The sequence below is a fragment of the Phaethon aethereus genome (assembly GCF_964289735.1).
Source record: "Phaethon aethereus genome assembly, chromosome: 5".
Taxonomy (NCBI): Eukaryota; Metazoa; Chordata; class Aves; order Phaethontiformes; family Phaethontidae; genus Phaethon; species Phaethon aethereus.
The window spans coordinates 5,473,561-5,498,648 of NC_138579.1; the positions used below are offsets into that span (position 1 = coordinate 5,473,561).

The 25,088-nt window shown below is 41.7% G+C and overlaps 1 protein-coding gene across 1 annotated transcript in view; it reads left to right on the plus strand.

Annotated features, from left to right (window-relative positions):
• Positions 1-14,963, plus strand: part of PELI2 (pellino E3 ubiquitin protein ligase family member 2) — a gene marked incomplete at its 5' end in the record, with an annotated part of 76,768 nt that extends 61,805 nt beyond the window's left edge. Inside the window, 4 exons of the mRNA XM_082000520.1 lie at positions 1,851-1,952; positions 8,780-8,977; positions 9,649-9,837; positions 12,739-14,963. Coding sequence (XP_081856646.1) covers positions 1,851-1,952; positions 8,780-8,977; positions 9,649-9,837; positions 12,739-13,305 — 1,056 coding nt within the window. The 3' untranslated portion in view covers positions 13,306-14,963. The remainder of the gene's footprint in view (positions 1-1,850; positions 1,953-8,779; positions 8,978-9,648; positions 9,838-12,738) is intronic.
• Between the last annotated feature and the right edge of the window lie 10,125 nt (positions 14,964-25,088).

The following is a 25,088-nucleotide window of genomic DNA, read 5'->3' on the forward strand; positions in this document are numbered from 1 at the left end:
AGTGTAATGGTTATTACAAAACACTGTAAATTTAACCTGGGACATTTAGAATCAGTGTATTGCTGATGTACCAAGTATGTTTACCTTCTCAGCTGTTGCAGCTGTTGGAACAAAATCGGGGAAACTAGACTTTATGGCTTGAAGTTTTGTTGAAAGTTTCACTGCAGAAAAAAAAGTACTGGAAGGGACTGGGAAAGGTAGTCTTGCCTGGTCCTTTGCCTCCAGGTATTATTGCCTAAGCCTAAATCTTTAGCAGGTGTTGGAGCTGCTAAGAGCTTTCAGCAAGAGGATGTTGTAAAAGAACTCTCTATCTATTGCTGTAAATGCAGGAGGCTTACAAAAAAGAAGCTGTTATATTTTTTCAATAATTCTGTGTCAAATACTTTTGCTAGCCCTTAGTAGGCTTTCAGTATGCACATAGGTGTTCTTAGTACCTCCAACATTCAATAAGACTTTTAATGATTTGTTTAATAATTGATCTGTAGCTTTGGGATCATTCAGATTTTTGTGAGAGATGACAGACAGATGAGTAGAATATATTTAGTTGCGTAGTCTAATCATTCCTATCTGTGAATTTTGTAGGTGAAGAGCAGCATGAAAGAATGGAGCTAGTGAGGCAACCTCTTACAGAAAATTAACCCCCCATAGCAGAAAACTAGTGAAAGCTTTAATTAACATTAATTCAACACATAAGTGTCTTTAAAGTGTTTCCTGAGCAGTAACAGTCATTACTTCTCATAATTGTGTGCAGTTATATGGACCTTATAGTTACCTCTTAGGCAACCGATTTAGTTTCTGAGCTTGTTTCCATCTGTCCTGAAGCTTTTACTAGTGCTTTTACATTGTACAGCTAGTGCGATTCCACTTAGACACCACTTAAGCACTCGAAGTGCGTGTTAGTCTTTAAGCTTGAGAAATGATCATTGGTGCCACAAAGATTTTTGTATGCTGAGTCTTGGAGGTTCTGAAGGGATTGCTGTATCCCTTCTTATAGCTCCCTGCTGAGGCAACTATGCTCTGTGTTTATTCATCAAGGAAAACCATTTCTCACTGTTTCTTTCTGAGTTGGGACTGCTCCTGTATTGGGGTGATGTGTCTTCTGTTCTCTGAAGTAGTTGCTGGATTAGTAAAAAGGCAACTTAGAGATGTAGACGTGGAAAGTCTTAACAAGTAAAGAATTCAGTCCTAGTCGGTACAGCAGAGTAACAGGAGTTGCTCTCTTCCAGTCTTGTTTCAAATACTGAAATACTATTTAGTCTTTGGTGCTATATCCATTTCTATAGAGATCAGCTTCTTTTGACAGGTAGTAAGTAGTACCCTTTAATGAGGAAAACCTGGTTGAAAGTGCTTGGTCTTGGTCACTATTTATATAAAATTGCTAGTCTCTTTCTGACGTAACTAGAAATCTACCTGACTGTAATGATATCCCTGCCTCTGAAATCCTGACACCTTTAACTGGAAATCGCTTGTATTGCTCACTTGCTTTAAAAAACAAAACCAAACCAAAGAACCTAAACCCCAAGTCTTTGCTGGGGTACAAGTTCCTATGAGGGTTAGGAACTTAATATAATTTCAGAGAGAAAACCATGTGTGTGGAGTCTTAAACTATGAAAGTGGTAGGTACTGGGTGCTTTCGAATTAGAAATAAACAAGCGCACCTTGGGGTCTTCTGTGAAAAACAAAAGAAGAAATGCTGTTTATGTGTGTACACATAATAAAATGTGTAATAAAATGTTATGATACACTGCTTTTTCTGATCGTAGTAAAGGTGTTTATATAGTGAAATGAATTTACTTCTAATATTTATGTGAAAGCCGTGTATAATAGACATATTTTTTTTTATTCAACAGGCAATCAGCTGTAAAGGTCAGCACAGTATCTCTTACACATTATCCAGAAACCAGACTGTTGTAGTGGAGTATACTCACGATAAAGACACAGACATGTTTCAGGTAAGGCTCTATGCGATACTTGCGTTGTTTTTTAAAAGCAATATATGGAACCACAGTTCTGCATTACATTCTTCTAGGTGTATTCTGTGATCTGTGAAATTTTCATGGTTGAACCCAGTTGTATTAATATGAGAGCACTTTGAAATTTTGCGTTGTCTGCTCTTCTCAAACCACTGCCAGCATCTGTTAATATCCTTACTGCCTTCACTGTACTCTGCTTTTTCTGCAAGGACAGTGTAGCGACTGTACAAATAATACCAGAAAGAAGTGTGTGCTCTGTCTGGAGTCATGAATAAGCACAAGAATACACACCCCCACCCTCTGGTTAATCAAGTAGCTGGAGTAAAAAGGAAGTGATAGGAGTAGGACATGGGATGGGGAAGAAGGAAGGTAAAAAGCAAAGGTAGGGAGGGAAATGTGGGAGCTGTGCACTAAGGGAGGCAAACTGGTGATAAAATGATAGAGAACTGTTCCTGAAGGGTATGCAAATATATCAAACGGTGTAGGGGACTGTGCTGAGTTTCTCTAAGCTAACATCTATCCAAGACGTTTTCACTCTGCCCTGTATGTGTTTGTGTTTTTCTGCATCATGTAATGTTCTGGTAACCCAAGTTATTGTCTTGTGCAATGCTTATTTTTATATATAATAAGAGAGCAGAAATTCTGTACTAACTTAAGACTTCAAGCTTGGCAAAAACCAAGCATGCACAACCTTTTCCAATCTAGACTAATCAGGTCTGTCTTGTCAGTGACCTCTGTAATTAGAGCATCTTATCATGAATTGTTATCCCTCCTCATTCAGTCTTTCATATTTAGAAGGGTCAGCAGTTGAGTGTTGTTGACAGAAGAGGAAATAGCTCTGTCAAGATGTCTTTGCTTCATGCAGCTTCTGGGTGGTTGTTTTTTTTTTTTTGCTTTATATAAAATTTTCCCAGTGTGACTTTGGAACAATTAGGCCCAAATAGGGATTGATTAAGAAACAGTCTTGCTCATTTGCTGCTGCATGGAGGACTGCATAGATGGAGTGAACTGAAACAAGTTTTTCATGTTGACTAGTAAACGAAAAATGTAACTCACCCTTTTGGGTTACTGTATGATACTTGTTTATCTCTGCAAGATGCTTTTGTGCCTTGAGTAGCTCTAGTGAAACTTTTTCCTGTACGTAAATTTTGAGAAGCCGTTTTTGAAAGCTGGACTCTTTCTTGTGTACACTTAAAAAAAAACAGTTGCAGAACTGCTGCTTCTCTGGTTGTATTGTATAGACAGCTCTGTTCTTGATTGTGTAATATCCTAGTGGTGGTTGCAGCTTTTATTTGGGGGGGTGTATTGATCTAGCAGCCTGAGGTGAGGAGGTACCGCATAGGCAAAGCAGTGTTCCACAGATGGCAGTTCAAGTCACCCTTGTCTAAGGCAGCAGGTTAAGGGAGCTAATTAAGGATGCTTTGGCTCCAAAGCAGGGGTTTGGCTCAGCTAGGAACGGGCTGGTTAAGCATAGCATAGCCCAGCTAACAACGTATCTTCCTCTGCTCCCCTTTAAGATCCTTTGATGCTCAGCAGAGTTGGAATTTGCATGGGGTAGTACACTGAGATACCTTGGTCTGCGCTGCCTGACCTAGAAACCTACTGCACTTCCACGGCTGGCACTGGAGTGTGCATCTCCTACTGCCACTTTACAAGCACAGATTGTGCTTTCTCCTTCCGGCGGCTCTCATGTACCTGGTGATATGTCTCAAAAGCTCTCATTTTGGCCCATTTACTAATTCACCTGCGAGAGGCTACCTATGGTTCAGGCAATTGTCTGCCATATGTTTGTAGTTATATGGCTGGTTTGGCTTGTAAAGAGATCAGACTATCCTATCTTCATAACAATAAAACTTTTTGAGCTGCAGCTTGTGTTGGTAGAGTGTCTCAGTCTTCCTGGTGCCCCCTCAGTAAAATTCCTCTCTTCAGTGCAGTCTGTTTCTTCTGTCTTGAGATGTATAGACTGTCATGCTGTGACTTGATCTCAGCTTCACCTCAAGCACTGTGTCCTCGTTCATTTTTTCACTCTCTGTAGCTGTCTTCTGAGAATCATGCTGCAAGAGGGTCTGATAGCCATGAGAATGGGAAAAGGAATAGTCTGGTAGACTGAGACAATATTTTGCCACTCAAGTGATGCCAGACTGCAGCTAAAGAGGTTTCCATTATTTAGATAAGCCATTAGACTTCAATTATGCTCAGTAATCTGATTGCGGGCAATCTGAAATGTTACTTGAGGACTGTTTTGTGCAGCCCTGTGGTACATGATGGCAAATTACATGCTGTCTGTTGATCCACAGAGTAAAGCCTTACTGTTGATCAAGCATCGCTTGGATAGACAATCCCTAGAGTTTGCTATTTTCTTTTCAGATGTGTCTTCCCGGCTTTTGTAGAACACTGGCAAGGATGTGGAAGCTGAAAAGGGAAGGGTAATGCCTGGACCACAGGATTATCTCTTGAGGCTTGAGTCCCCTCCTTTCCTGCTGATAACATGTATTATCTTGGGCAAATCACTTAGCTTTTTTTTTTTTTTAATCTCAGTCATCCCTTCTGTAAAATAGGATAGTAACACTGGATGACTTCACTAAGGTTACCATAATAAGGAATGTGAGAAGATTAGAAATAGGGAAAAGGAACAGCAGAGGTCTTTGTTTTCTTGGTCAGGGTACCATTTGTAGACTTTGAGGACTGAATCCATTGGGTTAGAGCTTACTTCCCATGAAAATGAGGGAGATTCACGGTTCACAAAAAAGCTGTCACCGTTTTCCTTCTTCCACTTTGAGAGTCTGTAGTCAGTCCTTCTCTTTGAAGGAGAAAATGAGAAGTGTTATGTTGGTGACTTGTATTCTGCAGCTTTTCTAGAAACAAACCGGAAAATTTTGAAGATTGCAAACCCAGAATAGCTTCTTGTTTTATGCTTTCCAAGCTTATAACCAAGAAGAAGCATGAGTAGACGCTTATCGGAAGTGAAGCACGTATTGAAAATGTGGGCAGATGATACAAGGGGCTGTAAGGAAATTCAGAAGGCATTGAAGAGCAGTGTTCAAGCTGCCTAAATACCAATTTTCTTGACACTTTCCGTAATAAAATGAAAATGACCGTATTTTCATGCATATAACTTGGCAGCTAAGTGGTTTACATCACTGTGCACATACTCTGCCTGCTCCCCCATGCAGACACACATCACTTGTTAACCACGCAGGTTATATGCATATTCAATGGATGCATGATGAAGTTTCGTAGAGGAGTAGTCCTACGCCCTGTTCTTATACTAGCTTTTTTCTGAAGATAACATGAAGAGTTAGAAGCATACTCTTAACAGAGTGTTTGAAAATTTTATTTTAAGAACATTCCTCGTTAGTGCTTTATTTCTTGAAAGATGGAGACAATGCAGAAATGGGTGCTTTTTGTCTTCCCTGCTAACTTGTTTGTTAAGTGATGAGCAGGATACATCTGCTGGATCACTTTGACAAAATGCCTTCGTAACCCCCTGCTGCAGGGCTTTGAAACTTGCAGGTGTTCATCCGCTTTGGAAGGTTCTCCTAGACATCTCATATGATTCTGTTCTTATGTCCTGTACTTGGTTTTGGGAAAAAAGGTGGTTTTTTGTTTGTGGTTTGTTTCCCCCCCCACCCCCCACCCCGCTGTACTTGTTTTGTTCTGTGTGTGTGTGTTTGGGGTTTTTTTTTTTCCTTTATTTAATTCTGTGGTGAGATGTGTATACAAATGCTACTATATAGCTTTGTCTTGGTGACAATACAGATCAGATTTCTTCATGTAATAACTGAAAGAATGTACTAATATGTTTCATCTGGCATCTACCAGAGTCTAGATGCTTCAGCATCTATATGCTGCTAAAAATGAAGATTTTCTTCAGAGTTTAGTAACCATTCTGTTGATGATGCATCAGAGTAGAACCTATTCTTTCGTGGTTTGACTGGATGCGAATGGGTTGATTATACCTGTTCGTACCACTACAAGGAACTGAAATGTATAGCCAGTACTGTAAATAATTACAAGTTTATACAACAAGCAAGTACTTTCAATATGAAGAATTGATTTTTTTTTTTTCTGAAGAACAGCCCTTCAGAAGATGCATGGTCCAATTCGCCCTATCATCAGAGTGAAATTCTGTGAAGTCCAGGAATCTGCAGCTGTTAAATTACCTGCTGGCAGGTTGTCTGGTTTTGCCTTGTCTCAGGAGTGAGCATTTTTAATAGCACTTCTTTGATTGACGGTAGACACTAGCAAATTGATTGACTGCGTGGCTTTTACACAGCTTTGAACAATAACCTGTAGTGTAGACAACAGAAGCTGTCCTATGTATCAGTTGGAAGATTTATGGTTTGTTATTAGAAGTAATGTAGTGAAATAATAGAGACTATGACACAGTTAACAAGAAGAGTCCCAAAATATAGCCTAAAATAACTAAAAGGAATGAAGTCCTCTATGATATAGAGGAAAATGGAAGAAAAATTAGTAATAAAGTCTGTAAAGAGTAGCTTTGAATAACGGAACTAGGTCTGTGGTTACTATAGTCTGACTGCAACATCAGATAAGTTAAATTTCTTGGTGAGTAAATGTTGGTAACATCAAGTTCTTCGTTTGTTCCTGAGGGGCTTTCTTTTCTGAGATCTCAAACACAAAATTATGAATTGATTTGGAGCATGGGGAAATTGCCATGTTTTGAAGGCCATTTGTTAAAATAATTGCTAGTGCTGAAATATAGCACAATACATGGGACTGATCTTCTAGAAGGCTTTTCAAGGTGGGGGGGAAAACCCAAACCAAAACAAAAAAACCCCAACAAAACACCAAATACTTAAATATTTGATGTTGTATAGACATAGTTGTGACAAATTAGATACAAAAATAATTACTTTGTTGCTTAAAATATTACATGTAACTTCAGAGATTTCAAAAACCCCATAAAAGCTCTGTATATAGATTTTAATGCTTATATCCAAATATATTCAGATTTCATGTTGACTGATTGGTATGATGTGAGGAAGACTGAGAGCTAACACTTGAGTGTTTTGTCATCCTTTAAGGGAAAATAAGGCAGGTTTTTCTGTAATTGCATCTAAAAGCTTTGAGAGAGTGATCTATTTGAGAGATTGTAACAGGCAGAAACTTGTCATGAACAAATTTATTTCACGTTCCTTATTGATTAGCCTTTAAGAGACTTCACCTACAGATAGACAATAGTCAAAAGTTATGAATAAGCTGCTGCTGGTTGGTGCTGACTCTTAGCTGGAATTGCATTGGATGAGAAATAGAAGCCTGTTAGAAATAATACTGTAAAAGGAAGAATATAGCTTTAAGTTTTAGCTTCAGCTTGTCAAGTTACATAAATCAGAAATGTCCCGTATTAAACAGTTTCTAAACTCTGTCTCTTGGGTATTCCAGTAGTCACTTACCTTCTGTGAAAATTGGAGTGTATACTTTTGATTAGGCCTTTCTTACTATTTCTTTGGTGCTGCTTCTGCACCAGGTTCATCACATTTTATACTTGGTTTGAGACCCGTGGTACAGAGAAAGTAACTGAATGTGTCACTTGAACACAAGCTGAAATTCATGTCTTAAGTTTAACACTGCAAAGTAGAACTGAAAGCAGAAGAGAAGTATGGGAGAGATCCCTGTGCTGTTGCTGTCAGTTCAGTTGTGACAAGAGTTAAGTATTAATAATATCACTTTCCTTGAGTCTTGAATAATCTTTCTTTACAGCGCATTTAGTTTGCAGAGATGTTTGTTAACGATGGAACCATACCTGCGTTCCCATAGCTGGCTTTGATGAGCAAGAAACTAAGCAGGATGTAACTTCTTGGGGGACAGTGAGATCATGTTTAGAGAGGAGGTTATTTTAGACAAATGTAGATACCTGATATTGAAGGCAGTTTCATGTGAAGAATATTCTTAACTTTCTTCTGTTTGATCACAAGGTGTCTATAAAATTAATATTCTATTCTGCTCCTTGTTCCTCAGCTCCGCTTTCCCAGCTATGCTCAAAATTGGTGTAACACTAATTTGTAGAAGTATTGATAAAGTCTCACTGTATGTTTGATTTGCCGTCAGATCCCTCCGTCCATTTTGTAATGAAGTTTTCTGTTCCAGATGCCTAGATGTTTCCAGTTTTAGAATTAAAATTTATAGATGGCAAGATAGAAAAATATTCTTGTCTACTGATCAGCTATGTTTTATTTTTGCTGAAGAAATTTTTAAAATTTCTTTAGTCATGCATGCGCATGATTAGGAATAAATTTAATCATTTAGTGGGTTTTACCTGAAAACTCTTCTGTTCCGGAACTGCAAATTCTGAAAACATGAAGGTGAGTAGCTTTTTGTTATGATGTATCAAAATAACCGAGCTCTGGATGTAAAAAAAAGTCCTTTATTTTTATAGCAAATTAGCTTGGAACTAGAAATGTGAATAAAACTTGTCATTTCGAACTAGTGTTTTCTTAATTGACAGAATATAGTGGTGAGTAATTTGCTGTGGTTGATTATGAAATAGCAAGGTAATAATACTCATGTTGTTGACAGTACTCTAGCAAACAATTAATTGCATCTGTGTTGGGTAAGCATGTACACTAGTTGTTGTAAGTGACAATTTGTTATGCCGTGTCAGTGATGTATTTCTGCCTAGGACAAATGTGAAAATACAGATTAGTCTCTGGTTGGATCTTGCTGTCCAGAGATCCAGTAGACAGTACTTTACTGATGTCATCAACTTTAACTTGGCAAAATTGTGTCCTTAATGCTTGATATTTCTATGTCTCCTTCTAATTATACCATTATCTTTTTTGCAGGTTGGGAGGTCAACAGAAAGCCCTATAGACTTTGTAGTAACAGATACTATTTCTGGAAGTCAAAATAACGATGAAACCCAGATTACGCAAAGCACCATATCCCGTTTTGCATGCAGGATTGTTTGTGACAGGAGCCCACCATATACAGCAAGGATTTTTGCAGCTGGATTTGACTCGTCTAAAAATATATTTCTTGGTGTAAGTACTATTAATAATTATGTTAGGTACATGCAAACTCTGTTTGTTATTCTGTATCTTCAAGCCCCAAAATTTCCTTGTATTAGTTGATAACTTATACTGTTGTTGGACTTTTATTACTCCAGTGGACCAGCTGCAGTGTTAAGTAGAAACTGCAGTTTTATGTGCCTGATTTATTACCAGCATGGACTCGTGGTCATAATTGTCTTTAACGTTAGTGGATTTCCTTTAGGTTTGTTTGATACATTCTTGATACTCATTGTGAATAAGCTGTTGCAGTTCTGAGTTCTGAACACCAAAGAGCACATCAGCTGCATTATGGAAAATGATGTGCCTGTTGCAGTGGTATCCCATTACAGTAGTTAGGAATATCTACGCTACTGACCTTTGAGGCCTTAATTCTTACCTGATGTGCAGTCAGAGGCACTCAACCGAGTTAAAAATAATAATAGTTAAGATAGAATAATAATTGGAGATGCATAAGCAGAAGATGTTAGCATTCTGACACGAGGTATTCTTAAAAATTTTTTTTTTGCAAATTTATGTTTAAGCACTGCCGGCCAGTGAGGAGATGTGTTTTAGGTAGTGCTAGTAAAACTTCAGTGTGTAAAACTTTAGCCCATAAACGTCTAGACAAACTCTTTCTTTCCTGGGGTGGTTGTCACATGCAGGAAAAAGCGGCAAAGTGGAAAAATCCTGATGGCCACATGGATGGATTGACAACTAATGGGGTGTTGGTCATGCATCCAAAAGGAGGGTTCACTGAGGAGTCTAAACCTGGAGTTTGGCGGGAAATCTCAGTCTGTGGTGATGTGTACACTCTCCGGGAAACCAGATCTGCTCAACAAAGGGGGAAACTGGTAAGCTGAAAGTAACTGGAAATTAAAACAAGGGATATTTGTTGTCCTGTCATTGAATGGAGGCAGTCATTGGGTGACTGCAGAGTAATAGAGTTGTCCCTGGGTAGTGGTAGATGTGTGTTACAGTAGATTCTAGACTGCTATTCTGTTTCAGCTTATACAGAACACTCTCTTAAGTTTTCTGCTAATGTCACTTTTCCAACTGAAATAATGTAAAACCTAAATAAACTTTGCTCTTGAATCTCCATCTCTGACATGGGACATGGGGACATCTGGAAGCTACTGCATAGGGAGCTGGTTTTTGCAGTACTATCTTAAAAAGAAGAGTCCACTTGCATGCAAAACAAGTTTGGATAATGCAGCTTCTGCTTGATTTACCTGCCACTAGGAAGAGAAGAGGAACCCTGCTAAGTGGTTCCTTATTATTCCCGTATTATCCTATGGAACAGAACGGGCTTTGCCTTTACCAAAAATGAAAGGTTTCAACTGCCACAGAGACCTGTGGCATGTATAACCAGAAGAGAGGTCTCCATGAAAGAATGTGTTCACTTCTCCATAGAAGATGGAAGGGAATTGCCGTAGCGCACTCATTCTTTTCCCTTCACAAGATCTGTGGGGCCTGGGAAGGAGAATGCTGTCATGGCTCTTCCTTCTTCCACCTGCCCCGCCCCCCTAAAAAAAAAAAAAGTCAAACACCACATAGAAGTAGCCCAGCAAAGTACAGCCAGCCATGTTCCCACTCAGACACATGAGCCTTCCCAGAAGTCCTCTTCATCTCTGGATAGGTTAGTCTATTGTCCTGCCTGCAGACCTGGAAAAGCCTTCATGGTTCACTCCTGCTCACTGTTAGGCTTCAGGAAGTGAGAAGATGTTCACGGGGCATCTTCACAAGGAGCTGAAGATGTCCTTTCTCTTTTGCAACTTTCACCCAGCTTCTAAAGACTGAGAAAGAGTGGATGATGGGCGGCAGGGGGTATAGCCTTCTCTTCAGGCCAAAGTTGCTTTTGTGCTGCTACCTTGAGTTCCCTTTAGCTTGATGGTGTTGCAGAGGTATCCCACACACTCACACTGAACTGACTTTCCAGCTTTGCCATTGGCTTTGCAGAAAACTGACTGCTTAAAGGAGTTAGGAAGATGGAGTTCGAGTATTCTGTTCTGCTTTCAGGAGACAGCCTGCACTACATAAATTGCTTTGTCACTTTAATGGTGGCAGGCAAACATCGCCTCGGGGACTGGGACAGATGATGTTGCAATTGCGCCCTTTGTACGTGGTTGGCAAATCACCTTTTTAGTGCTGCTAAAGAAAGGCAATACTAAAACAAATAAATTCCCTTCCCTGCATCCAAAATGACTTGAATTCTCATTTAAATAAAATTATATGGCATACTGGTATTGATGTGATCAGTATTCGTTGATTGGGTTCATAAAACCAAATGCACACTGTATAATGAATTGAACACATTGCATATGAGAAAGCTTCTTGCTTTGCTGTTTGTGAAGGAATTATCTGAAAAGTGCATCAAATCAAGGCTTCTCTCATCTCTACTTGAGCGGCTGAATTTTTCTGCTGGCAGTATTTTACACGGGTGACCTTTTATCTGTAGTCTATATTGTACCATCTAGGTGTTTTGTACAAGGATGATCCACCATTCATCTGTGAATTGAAACTGGATTAAAATGTAAATGCAAAATTGGTTGTCATTCATCATATTCTTAGGCAGCCATGATGATTTCATGTGACCTACTTAATGTCCAGGGTATTTGTTTTGCCTTAGTGGTATTTTCGACACACTTTCAGGTATAAAGCCAGGCAGTAAGTGTGTTTTCCTCTTCAATTTCATAAAGATCCTTTTTAATATATATTCATCAATACTGAACTGGTAGCAATAGTACAAGTTGCTTATATGTTCGTGACATGAAAAAAATATTTCAGTAAAGTACAACGTGTGCTTGGCATAATCCCTTGAAAACGTTCTAAGTACCTGCTTTTAGTCAGATGAGAGAAGCCTTTAGGCAATGCATGCTGGGGCTGTATTTGCATGAAAGAGCCTAAGTAGTTGAGGTGGTTAATTGTTCAAAAGTTGAGCCTGCCTGGCTTCAGTTGCAGAACTTGTCACTTGAGAAATTCAACTGGTAATTCACTCTGCTGTGAAAATCTCTGCAAGTACCTGTGCATGTAGCAAGTATTGCATTTGTCATTTATGCCTAATGTATCTGTGGAGGAGTTTCACTGTTGATCAGGTACACTGCAGGAGTTCATGCTTCTGCAAAATGCTTTATGCTTGCCACAAGCCAAAAAAATTGGTATCTGAGTAGCAGGACAGCTGATCTGCCCTGAGTAGCAGTTTTTAGTCCAAATAGAATCTTTTGCTACGTGAGCAGCCCCTGCCAATCTATGTGGGTAAAGAATTCCAGGGGAGCAATCTGCTAATACAGCCCTTCGGGAATGGCAAGTTTCCTCTTCAGTCTATCATGATTTACCTTAAACATGACAAAAGCGTACAGAGAATCAGTATTAGAGAGAAAAAGTAGCATGCTCAGTGATAGGGGGTATTTGTGAAGAAGTTACTGATTACTAATGATTACTAATACCTTTCCCAAAGAATTACAGGAAGGAAAACTCTCTAATAACTAGTATTGCCATAGCATGTTAACAGTTGCAAACTTAGGACCTCCTGTACAAGCACAGAGTAAGATACCCATGCTCATTATAATCTTAAATGTAGGATAAAAGACAAGAGATGGGTTCAGACAAGTGGGGGGCCTACAAGGAAATAAGACAAAATTAGGTAGCATGCTAGGGAGGGTAACGATTTGGTGAGAAAGACAATACTTTTACAGAACTCCGTTGTCTGTAAAAGCTCTCAGGCTTAACTACTTATCCTTGTGTTCTACCACTAGGTAGAAAATGAGACCAACGTCCTACAAGATGGCTCTCTCATTGACCTGTGTGGAGCCACGCTTCTGTGGAGAACGGCAGATGGACTGTTTCACACTCCAACTCAGAAACACATTGAAGCTCTGCGACAGGAGATAAATGCTGCCAGACCACAGTGTCCTGTTGGGTTAAACACTTTAGCATTTCCCAGCATCAACCGTAAAGATGTGGTAGAAGAGAAGCAGCCTTGGGCATACCTCAGCTGTGGTCATGTGCATGGCTATCACAACTGGGGACATCGCAGTGACACAGAAGCCAATGAGCGGGAATGTCCTATGTGCAGAACCATTGGCCCCTATGTGCCTCTCTGGCTTGGTTGTGAAGCAGGCTTTTATGTGGATGCTGGTCCTCCAACTCATGCTTTCACCCCCTGTGGACATGTGTGCTCTGAGAAGTCTGCAAAATACTGGTCTCAAATCCCACTGCCTCATGGTACTCATGCATTTCATGCTGCCTGCCCCTTTTGTGCAACACAACTGTCTGGGGAACACAACTGCATCAAGCTAATTTTTCAGGGTCCAATTGACTGATATCACTTTGCAATGACCACAATAACATTTTCTTTAACAATTTACTGTGAAGATTTTGCCACTAACTCTAGATTTTACTTTTTTTTTTACAATGTTATTAATAGGTGGTAGGGTGGGGATGGGGAACTGACAAGGAAGTTGTGAGGGACTGTGGTGGAATGGGATACATCGATACTTGGAACTTGACAGATATCAGTGGTGTTGCATGCTCAAAAGCAGCATATTCATGAAGTCTTCTTGGTCAAATTGTAGTATATTTGTAATCTTTTTTGGTACCCTGGATCAGAAAAAGATGTCTTAATGATTTTTTTTTTAAGCTAAGATTTTTTTAATGGAAAGGTTTTTTCCGCTAAACTTTGACAAGCCTTTAAAGCCTATTTTTTCAAATCTAGAAGGAACATACAGAATGTAACTGTCTAATTTGCAATATAATTTAACTTGAATAGTTTCTCAAGGAGCTCATACAGAATGTGTGGACAACCATAGGTGAATGTTCACTAGAGATAATTGGATATGTAAGAAAAATTAGCTGCCTAAATTGTAGAGTATAGAAACTATTAAAATATCTATTATGATGTAACAGCTGGCCAAAAAGGCATCAAGGATTACTTGAAACTGAGGAAATCTTGTTTGCATTGATTTCCTTTCAGTGTAATAGATATCCGCTGTTCATTATGGTATATGGTTGATTTTACTTTTCTTTTTTCCTACCCACTCCCCCCACCACCCTTTTAACCTGCATTTGGTGAAACTGCTTTACTTTCTTACATACTTAGTTCTGGTTTTTAAGTCAATGTTCTGTATATGTGTAATCTGGCCTTTTTATTTCTGCTTAACTCAGCTTGCCCTAACTGCTCCTTGCATGCCCAGGGCCATTGGGTTAATTGAGACGTAGCGAGCCTCTAAAAACTGCGTTAATGAAGGGGTAGTTGCTGCAGCAAGACAGAAGGTTTAGGTACAACTTACACAGAACTTACTTACATAGACTTGAATTCAAGAAAGCACTTAGTGTGTGTTTAAATATAAGCCCATGCATGGGACTGTTTAGATTCTCAAGTGCTTCAATGGATTGTGGTTATATGCTGTTACATTTTGAAATAAAAAAGCAATTAAAAGTTGTTATTTTTTTAAGCTCACTTACTAGCCAAAATGCTGTAAGGAGAGCATCATTTCTAGCTCAGCTGAGTCTTTGTTCAGTTTTCAACTTGCTGCCATCTGTCACTTTTTTTTTTCAGATTGAGATGTGTTTGTATCCATTTTTTTTCAAATGTTTGCAAATCAAACAACATTCAAATGTAATCAAATATATGCAACAGGGTGGTACATCTGAAGTGGATCACTTGAAATTCCTGACTTTTTAAGAGAGCTGATAAATGTTTACTATGGAAATAATTAAATCAGAATTTCATGAGAGATGTACCCTGCCCACTGTTAGTTTCTTTTCATACAGAATGATAACTCTTTGATTTGTGGGGTTTTTTTTCCTTTTGCTTTCTGTACTCTTGGTATCTGAGATATCAATCTATCCAGGTTTAAAAAAAAAGACATAATTTGGGAGGAAATTGTAACATCTCTAGATGAAATTGATCATTCAAGCTCAGTTCTGTTTAATCAACTATAGCTTTTTGCTATATTTGTGCCCTCTGTATAAATATATAATTTATATGATTTTAATATATTCTGTATATATATATATACTTAAATTGGCCTGTTCATATTTTGGTTGTAAAATTGTTTTATAGTTAACCTTATAAACATTTTACATGTCCCTTGCCAATGGTGATGGGACGTACTTTGTCTGCTGCTGTTTTTAACATAATTTTGCTGTATAAATGTTCAGCATTTTAATAATTTGAAAATAGCTTTACTTTTCTTTTTATGCTTTTGCTATTTAAAAAAAAGGGGTTTTTTCTGCAGCATTTTTTCTAAAAATCCCAAACTGTATATTTTTTGTCCCACTCAGTGATTGGAAATAGGATGAATCTCGTTAACCTGAAACTATATGCTTCTTCCTAGTGCCTTTTCAATGAGATCCTCTTGTGATTCCATGTTCCGAGTCCTTGCTCCCACAAGACAACCTTGTGGCTAATCTTCATCAAGAATGGCAGCCCAACCAGATTGGCAAGAAACGCCTTTGGCCTTCAATTCCTTGTCATGGTTTCTGTCATAATCGTGAAGGTGCCTCTTCCTTGTTTAATATTCAGTACAAGTTCCTCAGGTCCCATATGCATACTGCAGCATTATTTCTATTTAGCATATACCTCATCTGTGAGAGGCAGTCTCACCTCCACCTCGTTCTTACTGGACTCTGTGAAATACTTTATTTCTCACAAGAGTTGCTATGAAAACACACTTTCAGGAAATGTTCCTTGTTGAATTAAGGCCACGAGCCATGTGGTAATGCTGGTGGGCCAGAGCGCAGTCTGCCTCTCAGTGTAACCGGGTTGCAAACACGCATGTTCCCAGTCCATTATCAAGCTTCTTTACTTTCTTCCTTTGCTGTTGCAGTTTAATTGCTGCTTCAGGGCTTCATATAGCTATGCCCTGTGCAAAATGTACGTATGACATGAGAGGAATCCTCACTGGAAATAATAGCACACCATCTGGATGTGGTGTGTTTGGCTTGCATGAAGTGGAAGACTGGCTAATGGTTTGTATCTGAGGGAAGGGTCTGTTTGAGAAGACTTTGTTTTGAGTGAGACTTTTGTTTGTTTCAGTGTCTGTGTAACACAAGAAATACTGCAGGAAGGAAAACTCTCCTCTTATCTGGGATACAAACTTGCACAGTTCCTTTGCGTGAATCCAGGTACTTTGCCATTAACAAGTATTAAAATCTAGGGTGAGTCCCACAGAGCTGGATTTACTGGGAAGGCAGAAGAGTTTGTAGCATCATTTTTCTCAAGTGCTACTGCCACAGATGCTGCTCTGATCAACTGATGGACCATGTGGCTGCTTAGCCCTTTTCTCCTTCATACCAGTAAACACACACCTTTGCTGGTCTGGTAACTGAATAGGAGATGTTTGTTTCTGGATAAATAAGACCGGTTCTGTTTGGAGTGAGTAAACTTGAGAATGACACTCAAACTTTGTTTTGAAAGTTTATTTCATGATTTCAGTGTTATGATAGTTCTTGCATACCATTTCAAATGCTGCCAATGCATTCTGTAAAGATTTTTTCACCTGTTACTGCTGATTCTCTTTGAATGCTTCAAAACCTGCTTTGACTGCATAACTTATTGTTAAAAGTATTTTTCTAGTCTGATCTTTAAAAAAAGTCTGTCATCCATGCACACTGGAGCTGTAACACTTTCCCTTTTCCTGGCAGCTTTTTGATAGAGTGCTGAAGTCTAAATAGACGACTGAGTGGTAAGCGTTGTTCTTATTTTGAATTGTGGTCCAAGTTGTACAGAAGCATTAGCATGATACTGCATTTTAATCATGGATTTTTTTTTTTCAAGTGTGGTCCCTTTGTGCCTCGGGGTACAGTAATAGTACTGTACTAGCATAGTAATTAAAGGAGGATTATGGTGGTTTTTTTCTTTGTGAGGGTGGGAATGGGGCTCAGATAAGATGAAAGCCATTGTCAGGCTTGTTGCAGTAGGGACAGACCCACCTTGAAGCAAAGGCATGCCAGGAACCCATCCAAAATGTGATTGTAGCTATTCCTGTTTTCAGGCCTGGTTCATGCTCTAAAAAGGATTCTTCTCAGTTTGTTAGGAAGCTCTGGGATGACATGGAAAGGCTGTGATCTTCCCTACAAAACACTCTTTGGTGTTTTAATGGCAGTTTCTGGAAATTCAGGGCTCTGCTTCAGAGCCTGACTGGGGAGCAGAGCTGCTGAGTGTATCAGAGTGAGAAACTGCAGCAGTCTCTGAATAGAACTTGCTTATTTTTTAACTCCACACACCACCCAAAATAAACTGTGGGTTTCAGCTGTGGTGACTGTCCCTTCAGTGCTGTTGCAGTAGCTGATCGCTTTGCTCACTGTTTTGTGGGGTGGTTTTTCTTTCTTCCGGAATTGGAAGCTTCTCCAAGACAGTCATATTTTTGTTCATCCAGCTCATGGTCTTGATGCTTTTCTGGGGTCAGAGGACTTTTGGTAGTGATCTGGCCATCAAGAGAACTGGTAGAGGCACTTAAATGCATTTTTAATATGGTAGGAAAACTGACCTGGCTTGACTTCTGCTCTTACTTAAAGTTGAGCTGCAAATATGCTTTTGAAAAGAGCTGTGCGTGTCCGTCCTTTGTAAAGGAACGCTCTGTCACGGGTGGTTACATCTTGTTTTCCCTGTTGTTAATGTGCCATGTTGGATGTGAAGTGGAATCGACAGGCAGAGCTGTTGATAAAACAGGTAGGAAGCAGGATTCTGTTAAGCGCTTGAGCAGAATAGGTGTGGACAGCCCAGCTATTCTGCAGTGCTCTGGCCCATGGTTCCTCCTCCCACTTGTTTGCTCGGTTTTCAGCCTCTTGTGAGTTCTTGGCTCCTCTCATTTTCTATTTATCCTCGTAGTTGCAGGTAAACAAGTAAATATAGCTTGGAAGAAAAACAAGGACGAGAATTTAAAAGATACCTTCAGGCTTTCTTACCTCTTCAAGGAAATATAAATTGGAGTTGCAAATAATCTCTTACAGATTTTCTCATTATTCTGATTTTTATAAGCACTCTTCGCAAGTCTTCACGCTTGGTGTTGTGGATTAAAAGGAAAAACTTAGAAGGTAAGGCTGATTTTTTTGGGGGGTGGGGGGTGGAGAAGGGGGTAGTTTTTAGGATGAAAAGTCACAGTAGTTCTCCAGGTTCTGCGCAAACCATGTGCCACTGACTGCAGCAGATACTTTGGTCTTGCAAGAACAGTAGAGTGAGCCTCAGCAGGTAGTAAAGATAAAGCTTTACTTTCTGTCTTGATCAGAGTTTTCATTTATTGGTAGTGGAACAAAAATACAAGTTGCTTGGACAACCAAACTATAGGCGAAACTGGTAGCTGTCAAAATTTCCTTTTAACGGGGCATATTTATACTTTCCTGGTGGGCAAGCCAGTCTTCAAGTCACATGGAAGTCCCTTCTGTTGGTGTCATGGTGATTAGGGATGGGTATCGCCTTCCTCTTGGGTTAGATACATGGTGGAGAGCCCCTGGAAGGCCCCTCGTGACACAACCGTAGGAAAAGTCATGTTCACACAGCGAGCCCTGTATGATGGAGAAATGATGTTTACCTTTAAACAGTGTTAGCAGCTGTTGAACTTCTGGGTATATTTGTAAAACTGGTCTTTTATATGCCATGTGAAATGGACTGAAATAATTTCTTTGCTGTTGTACCTGTGGAAGTACAAGCCATTTTACAGAAAAAAAAAAAAGAAAAAAATTAAAACATTATCTCAGTATTGTCACTGACTCCTTCAGGTTTTTTTCCTCCCTGCTGGTTGGTTGTCAGGGTTTAACTTTGATTGGCAAAAACATATAAATAACTTCAGAAATAAACTGTTTCTCTTACCCTTTTATCCCTTCTACTCAACAAAAACAAACCTGAGCCTTTGATTGAGGATTCTTAAGTATTCAGGGTAGTGGAGTGTATTCAGGTGTGAGTGCCCTGAAATTTCAATTAATTCATTTCCCTGATTTTTAAATTGAACTGTTTGTTTTCAATGCCAACTGCCTTCTTGTGGTGTTAACATAATTGCTAAATAAAAGCAATTTCCAGGAATAATACACTTTGTGACTCTTAAAATTAATTTCCATAATGGTAATTCAGTGCTTTGTGTATTCTCCCTTTTTGTATGCAGTCTCTGTGAGTACATAAGCTTCACTTTTTAAAATGAGCTAAACTGAATTGTCAGCCTTTTTTGGTAAGTAGAAAAAACCCCAAATGTTGGCGTGAGCATAGGAAAGGGAAATAAGGATATCTGCAACTTTCCCTAGATGTGGTCGTCTGCCAGCTGGCTGTCGGGTATCCTTGTAATTGAGGAGTGCTGAATACTTTCCAGGGAAGATGCTCCCAGGCGCACGGGAGAGGAGGAAGCTTTGGGTTATTTGTGTGTAACTGTGTCCAGCTACCAACAGAAGAGTAAACCCTCTTTCCTTTGGGTCCATGGCTGGCTGTATAGGGACCAGCTTCATTTTTAGGTTGTCTTAAATACGCTCAAAATGGTGCTGGACGTGGCTCTGGCCCGGCGGGTTTCTAAATAGGGATTCCTTGCTTGGAGAAAGGCAGTGCCTGGGTGAAGAACAGCCGTTCCTACCTGACCAAAAATGGGGATGGTCCTATTTTGCTTAAAATGGTTGGAGGCAACCTAAGAGAAGTAGTTCTGCTGGGGATGTTGGTGGGGGAGAGGTTTCTGCTAATGCTTGCAGGAGATGAGCATCGAGGCAGGAGCCAGGCCTGCGAGGGAGGAATGGGGAGTGTTCAGAGCTGAGGTGGTTGGTGGTGGCACCTGATGGCCTGGGAAGAGAAGTGTCGCAGCTCAGATCCCAAAGCATCCTGAGGGTTACCCTTCAGCGGTAACCTTTTGTGGACTTTTTGTGCAAATTGTGCAGATACTGTATCAGTTCTATCGGGCAACACCGCAAGTTTGTTTTTTAATTGAAACCTACTGCTTTCAGCTTGTTCTCAGTTCATTTTATGCAAGACAGAAAGACCAAATGTCATCCTAATGATCCTATTCCCTTGCTGCTTTTCTCCTCATTCTTCCAACTACCTGATTAAAGATGCTGTGGTCTTTTTTTTTTCTTTTTTTTTCTCCATTCCCTGCTGAAGAGGAGCGTGTATTCCTGCCTCTGTTACCTGGCTGTAAAACTTCACTTCTTCCTGCAGCTTGTGCTGCTGGGAAATGGTCTTTGTGAGAGGTTTCCAGAGCATTTTTGATTTACTGCTTTTCTTTCCCTTTCAACGTATTGCTGTATGGATGCATATTTTTGGGAGGAACTTAACAAATCTCTTTCATGTAAAACTAAGGCAGACAGAAGCTTGACATAGCTGTCTGAGCCTGATACTTCTTTTCTTTTTAACTCACTGAAAACTCACGTCTGAAGAAAGGCTCAAGATGAGGGAATCCTTAACAGCACAGAGGAATTCAGCAGAACCCCAATTACATCAGTGCTTAAAATCTTATATATGCATGTATATAATTAGAGAGAGAGAAATATATTTTGCCTTAAATGGTGTAATCTTAAAACTCAAGCTAACACAGACTGTGGAGGCAGGGGCCCTGGCCTTTGAACTGAGCAGGGAATTTGCCACTGCCGGTAGAAATTGTCCCCTGCGTGAGCAGCAGGGGGAAGAAGGCTGTACTTAAGTCTAAAACTAAACGAGGACCCCCTCAAAATACGGTGAGGTATTGGGGACTGTTGCTGCCCTTTCTGGAGAAGTGACTCCAGCTCCCCTCCTCAGCCTGGGGTTAAATTTTAGACTAGATATTAGGAAAAATTTCTTTACTGAGAGAGTGGTGAAACATTGGAACAGGCTGCCCAGGAAGGTGGTGGAGTCACCATCACTGGAGGTGTTAAAAAAAAAAAAAATTGTAGACCTGGCACCTGGGGACATGGTTTAGTGGGCTTGGTGGTGTTGGGTTTGATGGTTGGACTTGAACTTGATCTTAATGGTCTTTTCCAACCTCTGATTCTCTGTAAATTGCAGAGGGTGGATGGAGCTGTGCTGGCCATGGGGCAGGCTGAACCCACAGCCCAGGCAAGGGATGCTGCTGCCTGTGCTGGTGGGTTTCATCACGGATGGTTTCTCCGTGGTCGACCTGTGCAGGCGAGAGAGGTGTGCCCCAGGCTGCTGAAATCCAGCTGTGGCTCTGCAGAGCAGCTGCACAGCCAGGTGCCGCGGCTTGGCCTCAGCCTCAAGGGCGATGTGGGATTTGGGCCAAATTGCCTGTCAAGCGAAAACCACAAATCCAGCTCAGCAGGCTGCTGAGAGCAGCGAGTAACATCTGGCTGATCTTGTGTCTGTGGCGCATCCCCTCCCCTCTTCATTCACCGCTCGTTAAATGGAAGTGAGGAGCCCGGGAAGGCGTGGAGGAAGGGAGGATGGAGCCAACGTAATTCTCCTGATGAGAGGGTCCGGACCAGGACCAGGCTCAGCTCCGTCCAAGCAGCATCTGTACGACATGGAGTCTCTTCCTGCATCAGACGTGATTCAGCAAATGCTGCCCGTGTGCGTGCGGGGGAGCCCGGCGCCTTCCCCGGTGCCTCCTGTGACAAACAGCCATGGGCTCGCCTCGGCCCCGCTCCTGGGAAAGCTGCTTTGCTTTTCCGCCCCGCCGTGCGCACGCCTTGTCTTCCTGTTGGGAAAGCTTGACCCCGTTGAGACCTTCAGGTCCGCGCAGAAAGGCACGGCGAGTGCTGCCGTGGCCACCCTGGGGGCTGTGCGGGCACCTAACGCCAAAAAACTAAACGGAGCCCAGGGGAAGGCAGCAAGTCAATGGGGAGGGCAGGTCTGACTCTGGCTTTCCCCTGCTCTACCCTTGGGATGGATGCTGTTCATTTTTCCCCTTTTCTATCTAAAGAATAGGAAGTGGCGGGCTACCCAGCCCTGCTTGGAGGGCTGAAACAACGACCTGAGGGTTTTCTGAAAAAAATCTGGCTTTTGACTAATGGGTTTTATCCCCCCTCCCTGCAAGCAGAAAATAAAAAAAAAAAAGGAAATGTTTAACGGGAATGATCCCTGCAGAATCCTGTGTCCTTCGTGTCTCCTGTCTTCCTTCACTGTCCGTGGCTCCCAGGAGTGCCGTCCCTTCAGTAAGATTTGTTTTCTCCCTCCCTCCCTCCCTTCCCATCAGGACAAACCAGCTGCTGGCCAGGCCCTTCATATCACGATGCTGCTGCCTTTCCCTTGGCTGGGGAGAGTCGTGCTGGCGGGGAGAGTCAGCCCCTCCTTGGGAGGAGAGCCAGGAGGGTCACTGCAAGCCAGATCAGGAGTGGCTGGGGATTTGAGTGCATGTAACCAAACATGTCTAGACAGCCAGGAGCCTCCAGCAGAGAGAACAGCAAGTTTTATGGGTGATCCCTGATGAACAAGGAGAAATCTTTCCTCCCCAACACGCGTGTGGGCCAGATGTTCTGCGTCGCCATCGCTGCGGTGATCCTCAGGCTCCTGAGCTGCGTGGACATCAAGCAGTGAAGGTGGGCTCCCGTTCTCCTGCCCAAGGTGAGGTTCCCCAGGCAGGGACATGCACGTGTGCAGCAAATGCAGAAAGGACTTGGATGTGTCAGGACAGCCAAGGAACATGCAGAGAACCTGAGAAACCTCAGGTTTGGTCTGTCCATGCAGGGTTCAACTCAGCAGCAGTAGGTCCAGTGCGTCCCAGATAGGGTGGACTTGCTGCAAGCCATCAGGTCAGAAAGTGCACGCCAGTCTGCTATCTGCACAGACTTCCAGCATATGGGAGCACACGAGTATCCAAACCTCTTTTTTTTTTTTTTTCTTCACTTGGATAGAATTTGCAGACAGAGGAACAGAAGACTTGTGTAAAGACTTAAATAACTCATAACCCTACAGTCAAGAGGTGGTATCTACAGCCTCAGTGGAAGTGTCTTGTGCTTAAGGCAAAGGAGCAACTTGCTTGTCTTCATCCTAAGCATTGTCATCCAGTTTCCAAGGAGGGTAATTTTTTATTTGTCTTTGCTCATAAATGCTGTGCTCCACTGCATTAAATAGAAAAACTTCTATTTTGCTTTAATGGATTGCTTTAAATAGAAAAACGTGTGATTTGGATTAAGTTTTCACCACTCAGAAAACCTCAACCAGTCTGGTCTGAGCGCACTGCACATGAGCATCATCACTCCCCCATCCACGTTTCCCAACAGAAGTGTTGGGAACAGTTTGTTCTGCAGAAACTCTCAGCATTTTAAACTTTTGTCTCAAATAACAGAATCAATTAAAATTCTGAAAATACCTTTAAGATGACATTTCCAGGAAGATTCAAAGGTTCAAGGCAATGACTCCACAGTGGTTCTGGTTACTGGAAACACCATGTGTGCCAGCAAACACACCAGAAATTTCCTCAAAAGCCCAAAGTCTTTTCCAGTGATTCACGATGCCAGGCCAGCTGGGAAGAGAACCCAGACGTTTGCAGATATGAAGGATATGGCGTATTTCATATTCAAGATCTGCAATTAATAAACACAGGGCCTGCAAGGAAATGGGGCCCTGGCCCCTCGTCTCTCTTCTGCAGAGACTGGTGAAGCTACTGCACTACACTCCTCTGGATCTGGCTTTTTTTTTTTTTAAGGGAAGTTTTTGGAATCAGATCTGGGGGGTTCGGCAGGAGCTCTCCGGAGCGTGGCTGCCTCTAGCCTGGGAGCATAAAGCACCATTAATGTCACGACGCGTACGGCAGCCCTGTCCGTGGCTCTGGATCTCCTGTGCTCTACAAGCAAGGATCAAAAGCAGCCTGGTCCTGCCCGTCTGAACTGAAGATGTGCTCAGGCTGATGGATTTCTCTGGAAAAAAAACCTAAGATCTTGGTTTTGAAGCAAAGAATAAATTCACAATGGGAAACGAGAGTAGCTGATGGATGTCGTAGGCCAGGGGTTGCTCCGGCAGCCCTGCCCCACGCACAGGTTTCCTTCGGGACCCCGATCTGCAGAGCATCAAGCAGCACTAACTAATAGCTTCCAGCGCCGGGGCTTGTATAAACTCTTCTTTCAAGAGGGTTGTGACAAGGGCTGGACTCTCCTGTCTTTACCTGCTGGTGAAGCTGTACTGGGGTGTAACGGGTGGCTTGTGTCTCAAAGGTTGAGGTTTAAGTGTGTCTTTTTGGTGGGTTTTTTTGGTGTTTGTTTTTTTTTTTTTACTAGAATCAGCAGTTTCTGCTGTGTTTTCATTCCGGTTGACAGTGAGACTATCACTGTAGGATTATGCGCCAACGTTGAGTTGCCTCCTGCTTTCCTTGTGAGCTGTGCTGGGCACCTGCAGGGCAAAACCCAAAGCACCATCACCCTCAGGCAATTGCTCTGTGTGCTTCTGGTGATCTACTGGTTTTCCCAAAAAACCCCAATCTGTGGGCTGGGTTGAAGGGACGTATGGAAAGGAAAGGGCAGTAACTGTCCCAGCGCTGGTGGCTGGGCACAGTGGGATGCTACGGGTGGAGGGAGTGAGAGGAGATGGACACGTGGCTGGGAACCCAGGTGGGATGAGCCACAGTCATCAGGTTTTTGCCGGGGTTTTGGTGGCTCTGGAGGCTTGGGGGGCAGAGTACATTTAGACAATGCCTTGCTGGTGTATCCAAAAGCAGGTGGATGAGGGAATGGCTGCTGAGAGCCTGTGCCACCTCTGATAGTGCTCACTCCTGTGGTGGTGGTGCTGCCCAAACCTCCCTCCTCAGGGTACCTCTTTTGGGAGCTCGGCCCCAAGGGGCCACCTTCGGTCCACAGGTCTGAGATACAAGTGATCAAACACCCAGCCCAGGCTGCTGGACGCCAGCCTGGTTTGAGCTCACATCTGACCAACGCACCTCTCCCGAGGTCGTGTCTCATCTTCATTTTTGAGCCATTTGGAGAGGAGTATCCCTGAACTTCCCTTGGAGGCTGTCCTGGCGTTACCCTCCTCGTGAATGATGTGTGCCTCCTTACCTCGTCGAGTCTGGCCCTACTTTTTACCCATCCTCTTTCAAAACAGGCTACAAGCCCTTTGGCTCTCAGGTTTTTCTTCTTCTTCAGGCATATGGACACAGTCAAGCCATGGTCAATCTTCTTTCCCCTAAGCTTAAGCAGGCCGGTATCCTTTTGTAAGGTATATCATATATATATATATCTCTCATAATAGCCTTTCTACATGGTATTTTTC